At 43.1% G+C, this 12,278-nt stretch overlaps 1 protein-coding gene across 1 annotated transcript in view; it reads right to left on the minus strand.

The window, feature by feature from the left end:
- Nucleotides 1-12,278, minus strand: part of NNT (nicotinamide nucleotide transhydrogenase) — a 115,733-nt gene that overhangs the window by 87,488 nt on the left and 15,967 nt on the right. Inside the window, exon 2 of the mRNA XM_077285404.1 lies at nt 2,798-2,981. Within this exon, the coding sequence (XP_077141519.1) occupies nt 2,798-2,948 (151 nt within the window). The 5' untranslated portion in view covers nt 2,949-2,981. The remainder of the gene's footprint in view (nt 1-2,797; nt 2,982-12,278) is intronic.

Genomic DNA, 12,278 nt, shown 5'->3' on the forward strand with positions numbered 1-12,278 from the left:
ATCTCTTTGGTCTTGGCCATGGTGGAGACGTTGGAGTGTGATTAAAATTGTGGACAAGTGTCTTTTATACAGGTAATGAGTGCAGAGTAGGAGGCTTCTTAAAGAAAAACTAACAGGTCTGTGAGAGCCAGAATTCTTGCTGGTTGGTAGCTGATCAAATGCTTATTTCATGCAATAACACAAAATGTAATTATTAAAAAAAAAAAAAAAAAATCATACAATGAGATTTTCTGTTTTTTAGTTTTTGATTCTGCCTCTCACAGTTGAAACGTACTTATAAAAATTACAAACCTCTCCATTCTTTGTAGGTGGGAAATCTGGCAAAATCGGCAGTGTATCAAATACTGATTGACCCCCCTCTGTATATATATCCACGAGCTGCTCTTCACTCTCCGTCCCGGCTCCACAGGTCATTCTCTGCTGGTATTCGGTATTGGACAATCGGTGAACTCTGAGAGGGTCATCCGTCTACATGCACAGAGCCGCTCAGCTAACTGAATGGCTGCCAACGTGACAGCAGTGCCGCAACCAGACACCAGGAACAGAACGGCAGACTCCGCAAAGAGCACTTTGTTATTTTTTAGAACTGCACCCGCAGATACGGATTTTCTGAAAAGGTATAAGGTTCTGTTCACATTACATTTGTACAGAAGAAATTGCGGCACTTACCTCTGCATCAAATTCAGTGACTCTTTCCAGATTCCAAAGGTAAAGGAACCAGGGAGGAAAGCCTGCCCAGCGCCAAACTGCTGCTGTCCGTACGTGGGAGCCTGCCACTCACTACCACGCTGTTACTGACATCCATCAGGAAACTGAGTCTCTGAATTTTATGCAGGGGCGAGTGCCGCAATTTATTCCCTTCTGCAATACTATTAGTCTTTCTATATACTCCGTGTTGAACACAGTCAAAAGTGAAAGAGATAACATGTTTTTGTGGAGTGCAGAAAAAAAAAATGATATATTATATAAAATAAATTTTATGTACCAGTGCATAAGCTAAACGTTTTGATTTAAAAGCTTGTTCACACTTTGCGTTTTTGCTGCAAAAAAAGGTATAAAAAAAAAAAAAAATGTAGTGTTGCTCATTTTTTCCTTGTGAATTTGAAGCATTTTTAATTCGGTCATGTCAATTCTATCCGCATTTTTTGCACCTTTTTTCACCTATGCAAATGTATTTTAAGTTGCGTTTTTCGTGTTGCGAAACACTTTTGGTGCAGAAATGTCTGCTGCAAATAATTCACGTGTACACATACCCTCAGGGGGAGGCAGTGATGGCGTCAGTGACTAGAGGTACAACCAACAGCCATCTAAAAAGGAGCTAGGGCCTTTTTTTGGCAACCTCTGCCGCACTTCACGCATCATGGAGCTTTACTTATTAGTGATGAGCAAGTATGGTGGTCTCGGAGTATTTGTGAGTGCTCGGAGATTTAGTTTTTGTTGACGCAGCTGAATGATTTACAGCTGCTACCCAGCCTGAGTACATGTGGGGGTTGCCTGTTTGTTAGGGAATCCCCACATGTAATCAAGCTGTCTAGTAGCTGTAAATCATGCAGCTGAGGCAACAAAAACTAAATCTCCAAGAACGCACAAATACTCGGAGGGCACCCGAGCGTGCTTGGGAAAACCCGAGCAACAAGTACACTCGCTCATCACTAGTACTTATCCTAAAGACTATCGATTTACATTACCAAAAAAAAAAAAGAGAAAGAATGTGGGTAAAACAAGTAAGGCCTTCCAACTTCTGGCTTTCCTTCTATATCCTCCCTCCTCTGGCTCCTGTAAATCCAGAGCTGTCAATCACCGAAAAGGCGGAAAGCATGGCGGAGATGGATGAACAACAAGCAGGTGGGAAGGTGCACCGAGAACCTGGACTTTGTTTTTCCAGTCATTTTATACTCACAGACTCCCTTAGGCTATGTGCACACGTAGGAAAAGTGGTGCAGAATTTTCTGCACAAAAACCGCATCTCCTGGAAGAATCCGCAGCTGCGGATTTGCCGCGGTTTTTATGCAGATTGTGTGGAATTTCTGCAGATTTTGCCACTGCGGATTTCTATCATGGAGGGGTGCAGAAACGCTGCAGATCCGCACAAAAGAAGTGACATGCACTTTTTAAATCCACAGCAATTCCGCAATGATTTTTCCGCACCATCTGCACAGCTCTTTATTTTTTCAATTGATTAACATTGTACTGTACATTACAGTGCAAATCTGCAGCGTTTCTGTGCGGAAAAATCCGCATCGTGTGCACATAGCCTTTAACCCCTTTGCGTGATATAATTTAACTTGAACGTGGCCGTTTAACCATTTAAATGCTGGTGTCAACCATTGATTTTGTTATTTAAATAGTCGTGGGGTGCCAATAAATAACCATTGAAGATCCCTATCGCTACCAAAGCAGTTCTCTGTAAGTATAAACATGAGCAATCATGTTGGTTTTCTTATCCATATAATATACACCATAAAAAAAAAAAAATTAAATAAAAATTGATGACCGATTTGCACCTTTTTTTCCTTCACTGCATTGCTTTCCCCGTTTTTCAGTACATTATATTACAGCGTGAATGGAGTTATTCAAAAATACAACTCCTATTGCAAAAATAAAAAAAAATAAAAAAGCCCATCGCTATGTCGACAGAAAAATAAAAGTTGGGGCAGTTAGAATTAGGGGAGAATGAAAAAGCAAAATAAAGTCTGGACCTGAACAGGATAAAGGGAGGAAAAAAAAAAAAAGTGGAGACAAGTCAAGTCCATTATTACGGTGATTCTTCTACAAGTCAGAAGAGGGCAGCACTTACCTGGTTTAACGGGCTGCTGGCACCAGAGGACCTGGTGGGTGCGAAACATCCGTAGACATGGTGTCTTGGCAGTCTGCACCTTCACAGATATGACGCCATTGAACAGGGGACTTGTGCAGCCGGTAGCCAGTGATCTCAGGATGCTCGCCATACTGATGGATCTTATTCAAGAGCTTTTAGGTTTCTATGGAGAATAATAAAAAAAAAAGTTTTTACTTTGCTTTTTTAGGGATAGGGTCCTCAGCTGTCGAGGTAATGGCTCATAAATTGGTCACTCAGGCGCATGCGCGGACTCTGACAGAGACGGACATGCTCTGCTGAGTTCCGTAACCCGGCATCTAAAATTACCCCTTCAAAGTGTTGCAATCGGGGATTCCTCCGCTCCAACGAATTCATCGCGATCCGGGGAGGTCGGTAGCGTGCAATGCCTAAAAAAGGGAACGCTATCCAAACGGCAAACCGCACCATAACAGAGATCCTGGCAAGCAGCGGCGCGGGAAAGATGGCCGCTTCGTCCTCTACCCTACCAGCCCCCACTTCATCACAAGCAGGAAGGGCGGCTGCAGGCTCTGACGATTCCGATAAAGCTGGGGAGTCTGCTATATCCACAGCGACTTTGAACAAAACACTCCAAGAAACATTCAGAACCGAACTCTCTTCTGCCATGCTCTCCATTGCCTCACAGCTACAGGAAATTGCCCAGCGTACCTCTAGTTTGGAGGAGAAGATGGACGCCACAGCCGATGCTTTAGAGGAGGATCAGGAGACCCTCAGGTACCATACCGATCGTATTAATGAACTTGAATTGAGAAATGAAGATTTAGAAAACAGATCCCGCAGAGGCAATATCCGTATATGCGGGTTACCGGAATCCATCCTATCACTTAAAGAAACAGCCACCGCGCTGTTTACCGCGCTTCTGCCAGATATGGACCCCTTGCTTTTACATATAACAAGGATCCACAGATCACTTGGTAAGCCGCGCTCCCCAGATCTTCCAAGGGACGAGGTACTTAAAATGCATTATGAGGAATCGCGGGATCTAATATTAAATGCTGCACGACCTCATTCATCACTACCCGGCCTGCCTGACTCAGTTCGCCTGTATGCTGACGTTGCACCAGCCACACTTTCTAGAAGAAGAGCCCTCAGACCGGTCACTACTGCATTACAAGAGGCACAAGTCAAATACCGCTGGGCATATCCGTTCTCACTATCCTTCACCCATGGGGGCAAGCTACACACCTGCCGCTCGCTGGATGAGGGGAAAAAAGGCCTTAGATCTTTCCGGAATCCCATTTTCATATACCATCCAGCCTCTGCCACAAAGGAAAACAAGACCGGCCAGAGAGTGGTCATCAGCACCGACAACTAGGAGCCAGAGCTCGCGTACTACATGACTGTCCTGCAGGTTTGCTGTGTCGGCTTCCCCAAAATAACTGGCTGAAATAGCATTTACAACGAGTTTTATATAATTGCAGTAACTTTATTACAATTTGCAGTGGTTTTATACAGCATTTATCCTAATAATTCCCCGATTGCGAAGTTTTATATTGCTAGCCCGATCCTCCTTCCCACCTAGCCTAAATTTTGGTCTCCCTTCCCGAAACCCCCCCCTTTTTTTTTTTTTTTTACCCGCCCTTAGGGCTTTCTATTACAGGGGTTTGATGTCTGGGTTTCTCTCATGTCGCCCACCTTTGGTGATTGCTGGATTTTCTGGTATTTTGAATCTCCAGATCGCCATACATTTTGGGCTTTTGACCCAAGTTTCGATACTCGTCTCCATGTCTCGTGTTTGTACCCCCCTATGTTTTGTTCCCTTCCTACTGTTTCTATCTTCAGGTATACAACGTTGTTTACTCACCGATATTGAATTGAGTTTTAGTGGGTTCGATGTCTCTGGATCATGGGCGTTGCTTGTCCTAGTTTATCATGTGTAGAGTCTTTTCTCACAATGTTAGGGGTCTTAATTCGCCGTTAAAAAGGAAAAAAGCTTTTCTAGATTATCGTAAACATAAGCCTGATATACTTTGCTTACAAGAAACCCATTTCTCTAACACCTCCTCTCCTAAATATTTTGACTCAAACTATTCCCGCTTTTTCATAGCCTCGTGGGACCGTAAGACTAGGGGAGTAGCTATATTCCTCAAAAACAATTTCCCATTCCAATTAACTAACTCTTTTTCGGATCCTGAGGGCAGATTTTTAATATTACAAGGGACGCTACAGGGCCGCAATCTCTGCATTGTTAATAGCTATCTACCTGCTAACTCTCAATTATCGACATTTAAAATAATTTTATCTAAAATTTCTTCCCTGTCTTACCACCATCTGATTTGGTGTGGTGATTTTAATTTCACCTTAAATCCGTCCTTAGATAGAAATATCTGATCTTTTTGAGGAGCTACTAAGTCCGACAGGAAAAAGATTTTTCACATGTTGGCTGGGAATCGGTTAGTGGACATATGGAGAGAGCTTAATGGATCTACGAGAGGGTACACATTTTTCCCCAGCCCACGGTTCATATTCACGAATTGATCTCCAGGTGACTTCAGCGAATTCTCTTCCAGCTGTCCTGTATTCGCGTCATGTCCCATCGTCATGGTCTGATCATGACGCGGTTCTTTCTGTTTTTAAATTTGATGTTGTTTCATCCAGACTCTATAAGTGGAGGTTGAATGAATCATTGCTAGTTGACCCTGCGATAGCTTCCCAAATTCTGGATGACTTGAAACTTTTTTTTCAATCTAACGTGAATGAGGACTCCTCACCTGGTAATATATGGTTAGCCCACAAGAAATTCATCACTGGCTCGTTAATTAAAATAGCGTCCGCTAGGAAGAAGAGCAGGTCTGAACTTCAAAGTCATTTAGAAACCAAATTATTCAAGCTTGAACAAGCAAATCAGATGTCTTCTTCCCATTACTTGATTAAACAAATACATGATGTCAAACTACAGCTTGACGCAATTTTAACCGTTAGAACAGAGAGGACCCTAGCATGGACCCGAGCCACCTTTCACAAGCAAGCAAATAAACCCACTAAAATGCTGGCCCGTCAATAGCGAACTAAAGAACTTATAAATTCTATACCCTTTATTAAAGATGCATCTGGACGTGTATCGGCCCACCCAGACTTTATTTATAAAACATTTTTTGATTATTATCAGAAGCTGTACTCTCCTCCTAAAGACCTTCCTCCATGTCTCTTACAATCTTTCCTACAGAATATACCCCTCCCTAAGTTACCAAAGCCAACTGCCCAGCAGCTACAATCTGAAATATTACCGGAAGAAATTGACTCTAATTAAAAAGCTGAAATCAGGGAGGGCCCCTGGTCCAGATGGACTCTCTTCTATGTACTATAAAAAATTTAAAACTTCTCTTACCCCATATTGCAACCTATTGTAATGCCCTTTTAAATGGCTCTCAAATGCCCCGAGTTCTATTTAGCCCATGTAACGGTCATCCCTAAACCCAAAAAAGATCACTTAGGCTTCTTTCACACTAGCGTCGGGCCGACGTTCCCGACGCTAGCGTTGTCTCCGCCGCACAACGGGGGCAGCGGATGCATTTTTTCCAGCGCATCCGCTGCCCCATTGTGAGGTGCGGGGAAGCGCGGGGAGGTGGGGGCGGAGTTCCGGCCGCGCATGCGCGGTTGGAAAAAGCGGACCGTCGTGAGCAAAAAACGTTACATGTAGCGTTTTTTGCTCCCGACGGTCCGCCACTGCACGACGCATCCGTCGCACGACGGGTGCGACGTGTGGCAATCCGTCACAATGTGTCGCTTAATGTTAATCAATGGCGAAAAAACGCATCATGCAAACACTTTTGCAGGATGCGTTTTTTCGGCAAAACGACGCATTGTGACGGAATGCAGTTAACGCTAGTGTGAAAGTAGCCTTATTACTGGTTAAAAATTATAGACCTATTTCACTGCTAAATATAGATCTCAAAATATTTACATCAATTATAACTAATAGACTCAATAAAATCCTTCCCTCATTGATACATCGGGACCAGGTGGGCTTTATTCCCTCGAGACAGGGACCCGATAACATTAGGAGAAATCTTAATATCATTCACTCTGCAAATTGCTCTCATAAACCCCTTATGATGATTGCCTTAGATATTGAAAAGGCGTTTGATTCGCTCTCCTGGTCATACCTTTTTTCAGTCTTAAACAAGTTCGGCTTCCACCAAAAACTAATTTCATGTCTTCAGCTTATTTATGACCGCCCATCTGCGTACCTTAAACTTCCCACCACCAACCCTTCCCCTATAATAATTCAACGTGGCACACGCCAGGGGTGTCCACTGTCACCAGCATTATTTGCTTTGGCTATGGAGCCCCTGGCCGAATCCATAAGGAATAACCCTGACATACTAGGACCCTCTGACCTTGGAGAACAATATAAAGTCAGTCTCTTCGCTGACGATCTTCTCCTATCTTTAATTAATCCCTACTCCACTCTTCCTAACCTATTCTCCCTCCTTCACACTTTTGAAAGTATGTCAGGTCTCAAAATTAACGTTGACAAATCGGAAGCCTTGTTTGTTAATACTCCCAAGGCAGATCAGGATAATCTCGTAGCGCAATTTGGCTTTAGTAGGAAAGACCACTTTCTAACTTACCTTGGAATTAACCTAACTTCTCACAAGTCGTCACTTTTTAAATGGAATTACCCTCCCCTCATTAGTAAGTTCCAGGCTGATTTGACTAGGTGGTCCTCCCTAAATTTGTCATGGCTGGGCCGATTACACGCCATTAAGATGATATCTCTCCCACGATTTTTATACTTGTTCCGTTCCCTTCCAATTACCATCAAAAACTCTGCGGGATATTCAAAGGCTTATCTCTAGGTTTATTTGGAGGGGTAAGAGACCAAGGATCAAACAAAATGTTATGTTCCTTCATAGAAAAATTGGGGGACTCTCCCTACCCAACCTAGTTTTCCATTTTAAAGCTGCTCAAATAGCTCAACTAGCCAACGTTAACTCCGGCACGAAAAGCCCGAGATGGGTATATCTGGAGTCCTTTCTTTTGAGGCCCCTTTCTCTACCTGGTCTCTTGTGGTCCACCGGCAAAACCCCACAAAATATTTCTGAAACAGCGCCTTTTTCAGCCCACTCCTTGATCCTTTGGAGAAGGGAGAGATTCAAATATGGCCTACAGTCTAACTCTTCCCCACTCACTTCCATATTTCGCAACCCCATGTTTTTGCCGGGTTTAGAGCCTACTCTCTTCTCCTGGTGGGTACTGAAAGGTATCACTACGTTTAAACAACTCTGCTCTCCCTTTAATATCTTACTCACCAGACAGGAATTAATTCAGCACCACCAGCCACCATTCAGGGAAGCTCTTCGTATAAATAAAGTCTTACACTTCGCCAGACAGTTCCTGCCACATGGATCTCCATTTATTGCAACCAGTTTTGAGCAGAGATGTCTGAACGACCCAATGGGGAAAGGAATGATCTCTCTAGTGTACTCTGCTTTTAATTCCCCGAAGAAAGATATAAAATTTAAGTTTATGTCACAATGGGAGGAGGATATGGGTCTTGTTCTTCCCCTTGAAATATGGCATAGATGTTGCGATACACTAACAAAGGGTAGCCACCAAGCATCCTTGGCTGAAACATCAATTAAACTCCTCCACAGAGCCTACTATGTTCCTGTGAAACTTCATGCCATGCACCCAAATGTACCTAACACTTGTTTCAGGGGCTGCAGCGTACCTGGAGATATGTGGCACACATGGTGGAGCTGCCCAGTCGTAGTGGCTTTGGGGAACGAGATCAAGTCAATGGTTGAGAGAATTTGCGGAAGAGCGATCTCCCTTGATCCCACAGCATTTCTACTGGGGGCAAAATTTCCTGGATTTTCTAATAAGCTACATAAATTGGTAACTATTATCTGCATGGCAACCAAAATACATATCGCTGCCAAATGGAGAACCAATTCACTCTCCATCTCTCTTGTCATAGATAAAATCAACACTATTCTATTATATGAACGCATTCAAGCAACCAGGAATGACGAATGGAGTACCCTCTTCCGGGTTTGGGAACCTTGGCTTGGTCTCGACTCTATTGTTTCTCTGAACCAGGCTCTTACACTTTCTCCGTGATATTGAGTGACTGAGAGACTGAGAAGCTTTTAACAAAAGTTATTTTGATTAACCAAATTGTTCTTTATCCCTCAACTAATATAGTATACATCCGATCCCATTCAGATCAATTTCAGATTTAGACTCTTCTTAGCAATGTTTGTCTAAGGCTACTTTCACACTAGCGTTAACTGCATTACGTCTCAAAACGTCTTTTTTTCGAAAAAACGCATCCAGCAAAAGTTTTTGCTGGATGCGTTTTTTCCCCATAGACTTGTATTGGCGACGTATTGCGACGGATTGACATACGTCGTGTACGTTTTACGACGGATGCATCGAAATTTGGCGATATGTCGTCGGCAAAAAACGTTGCTTGTAGCGTTTTTTGTCTCCGCCTAAAAAACGTGTCGCGACGCATCCTGCGGCATGCGTCGTTGGCTACAATGGAAGCCTATGAGCGACGGATGCGTCGGGACACGTCGTACGACGCAATGCAGTGCTGCAATACGTTTTTTTACACTGAGCATGCTCAGAAGCTGGATTTTGTTGCCAATTGGCCAGACACCCCCAAATCTATATAAACCTGGCCTGGGCCTTCAACCCCACATATATGGCCACGTATATACGTGGCACTTATATACGTGGCACGTATATAAGTGCCACGTATATAAGTGCCACGTATATAAGTGCCACGTATATAAGTGCCACGATATTTCAGTGCCACGATATTTCAGTGCCACGATATTTCAGTGCCACGATATTTCAGTGCCACGATATTTCAGTGCCACGTATAACCACGTAGTTATAGTATTTATAGTACGTGGCACTGAAATACGTGGCACTATGACTGTCAGAAAATGTTCATTAAACGGTTAGGTGTGAGGTTAGGGGTAGGGTTAGGGTTTGGATCCCTTTATCATCATCCGTAGTTCATTAATCGGATGAATCCACAGTCGTCTCCGTCTCCGTTGCTGCAGAAGCATCCTACGTCTTTCCGCTGCCGCCTCCTTCTCCCGCACTATGATGTCCAGGCGATTCGTCTCAAAGATAACGTCGGTAACCAAACTAGCAATCCTCCCAAGAACACCTTCCATCGCTGCCACAAAACTAAAACCCTCAAAGATGGGCTGTAAAAACAGTAACTATATAGTTTTCCATATTTTCCAGTAGCCAATCAAATTTGGGAGCCTCCCATTTTAAAAACGGATCCGTCGTAAAAACGGATGCAACGGATGGTAAAAACGGATGCAACGTATGCAACGCATCCAGTATTTTCGACGGAAACGTTTAGCGGATTTGCGACGGATCCGTCGAAATGCTGTATGCGTTGCATACGTTTTTCACTTTTTTTGACGCATCCGTTTTTTCGGCAAAAAACGGATTTGCGACGTAATGCAGCTAACGCTAGTGTGAAAGTAGCCTAACTCATCGGACTCATTGAACGCTGATTTCTTTAAGTATTTTCTTTCGGTGTACTGAAGCCATTTTCAACTTGATAGTTATACCTATGTACCCCTCCCTTATGTCTTTCTCCCTCTGTTTGTCATGTTTAGATGTTGTTATTTGTCTTGTTTACCCCAATTAGAACTATAATTATCGTTTGGCACTCATTTTGATGTTCAAGGATATGTCGTGTCCTTCCTTATTGAAGTTTGTCTATATAATGTTGTTCTAAAAACTTTTCAATAAAACATTTTGAAACTAAAAATTGGTCACTCTAAATTAGTCATATCGTACCCCAATGTTCTGACTGATGGATTCACCATTACAAACCACGTATGATACAACACAAAGCAGGGGAGAACGACTGACATAGGAAGACTGGGCAAAAGTAGAAAAAAAATAAATATAAGCAACAGAATGTCAAAGGCAGCACATCTGTAAGGAGGGTGACACCAGAGAGCAAGTGTGGATACACTTATTTCTGCCATCAAAAGGAACAGTTATGTAGGCATGTAGAAAGCGGTGCTGTCAAGGACAAATACTTGAGAAGTGTAAAAAAAAATAAAAATTTAAAAAAATAAAAAGTGAATTCACATGAATCATAATAATGCAGCTTTATTACCCCAAAGTTTTTGTGTGGCATTTTTTCACTCTTTTCTTAAAGCAAGACTTTTTTTGGCACAGCATGATAAAAATACATGCTGCACACTGATAACATCCGTGTGTCATCAGCATGACACGTACCAGCACCTGGGAACAAGCGCTATAGTTTGCGCTGACCCCAGTTACCAGCGGCTGCTGTAGGCAGCTCTCATCATTGTCTCCTGCTTGCGCTGAGATCAGTGACCAGGAAATAATGATAGGAGTTGTATTCCGCCCTCTGTGTATCTCCTGTGCAAAATAAATTAAATAAAAAAAGTGTGTGGGCTCCAACGCAATTTTGATAACCAGCCGAGGCAAAGCCCACAGCTGGAGGCTGATTTGATAACATGGGACAAGGGACAAAACCCCATAAAGTTCCAAGGCTATAAATAGCTCACAGCTATTTATTTGGCTTGTCCTGGTGACAGACAGCTGTGGGTTGATATTAATAGCCTGGGAAGGGGTCAGAGATATTGCCCCCTCTCCCCACTCAGGCTACCAATATCAGGAGATCACCGCAAGCACAATGAAAAAAATTTGGTGTTCACGGTGATCTTGAGATCACAGCAGTTCATTGCACCGCTCAAAGGGAAGAGTGGGAACGCAGCTTCAATGACCATCGGTGACCTCTATGATGTCACCACCCATCACTGAATCTACGCTCACAGCATCTCAATGTATCCTGCTCTTCAGCCTGGACGGTCATATCTTGGCACTGTCCAGGTTGCAAAGCACTTAACGCCGAAATGAATTGCAGCGTGGGATAGTATGTCGGACAGGTGAGGGATATGGTGGTTTAAATTTTTTTATTTTTTTTTTTTTACAGGAGAAGAGGGCTTCGATGGAATGGGCGTAATGGGAGTATAACTTTTTTTTTATTTTTAAATACATGTGTAAAACATGGTGTTTTGTATTATTTCAAATAAAAAGGACTATTCTGGCTGTGTGTGTTTATTTACAATATGATTATGGGGTTAGCAATGGGGGCGTCTTATAGACACCTCTCCATTATTAACCCATGGGCTGTCACCTGACAATACAAAGGTGACATCAAGCCCCCAATGCTATTACACCACTTGCCACCACCACAGGGCAAGTGGGAAGAGCAAGGCTAAGAACCAGTTTTGGCCCATCTTATCTTATGGATGTGAAATTTCTGGGACGCCTGAGGGCTGATGTTGGTAGCCTGGGGGGGGGGGAAGGGGGGGCAATATCTTTGAACCCTTCCCAGGCTATTGATATCATCCCACAGCTGTCTGTTTAGCCTTTGCTGGTTATCAAAACTGCA

Source organism: Ranitomeya variabilis, chromosome 1, assembly GCF_051348905.1.
Source record: "Ranitomeya variabilis isolate aRanVar5 chromosome 1, aRanVar5.hap1, whole genome shotgun sequence".
NCBI lineage: Eukaryota > Metazoa > Chordata > Amphibia > Anura > Dendrobatidae > Ranitomeya > Ranitomeya variabilis.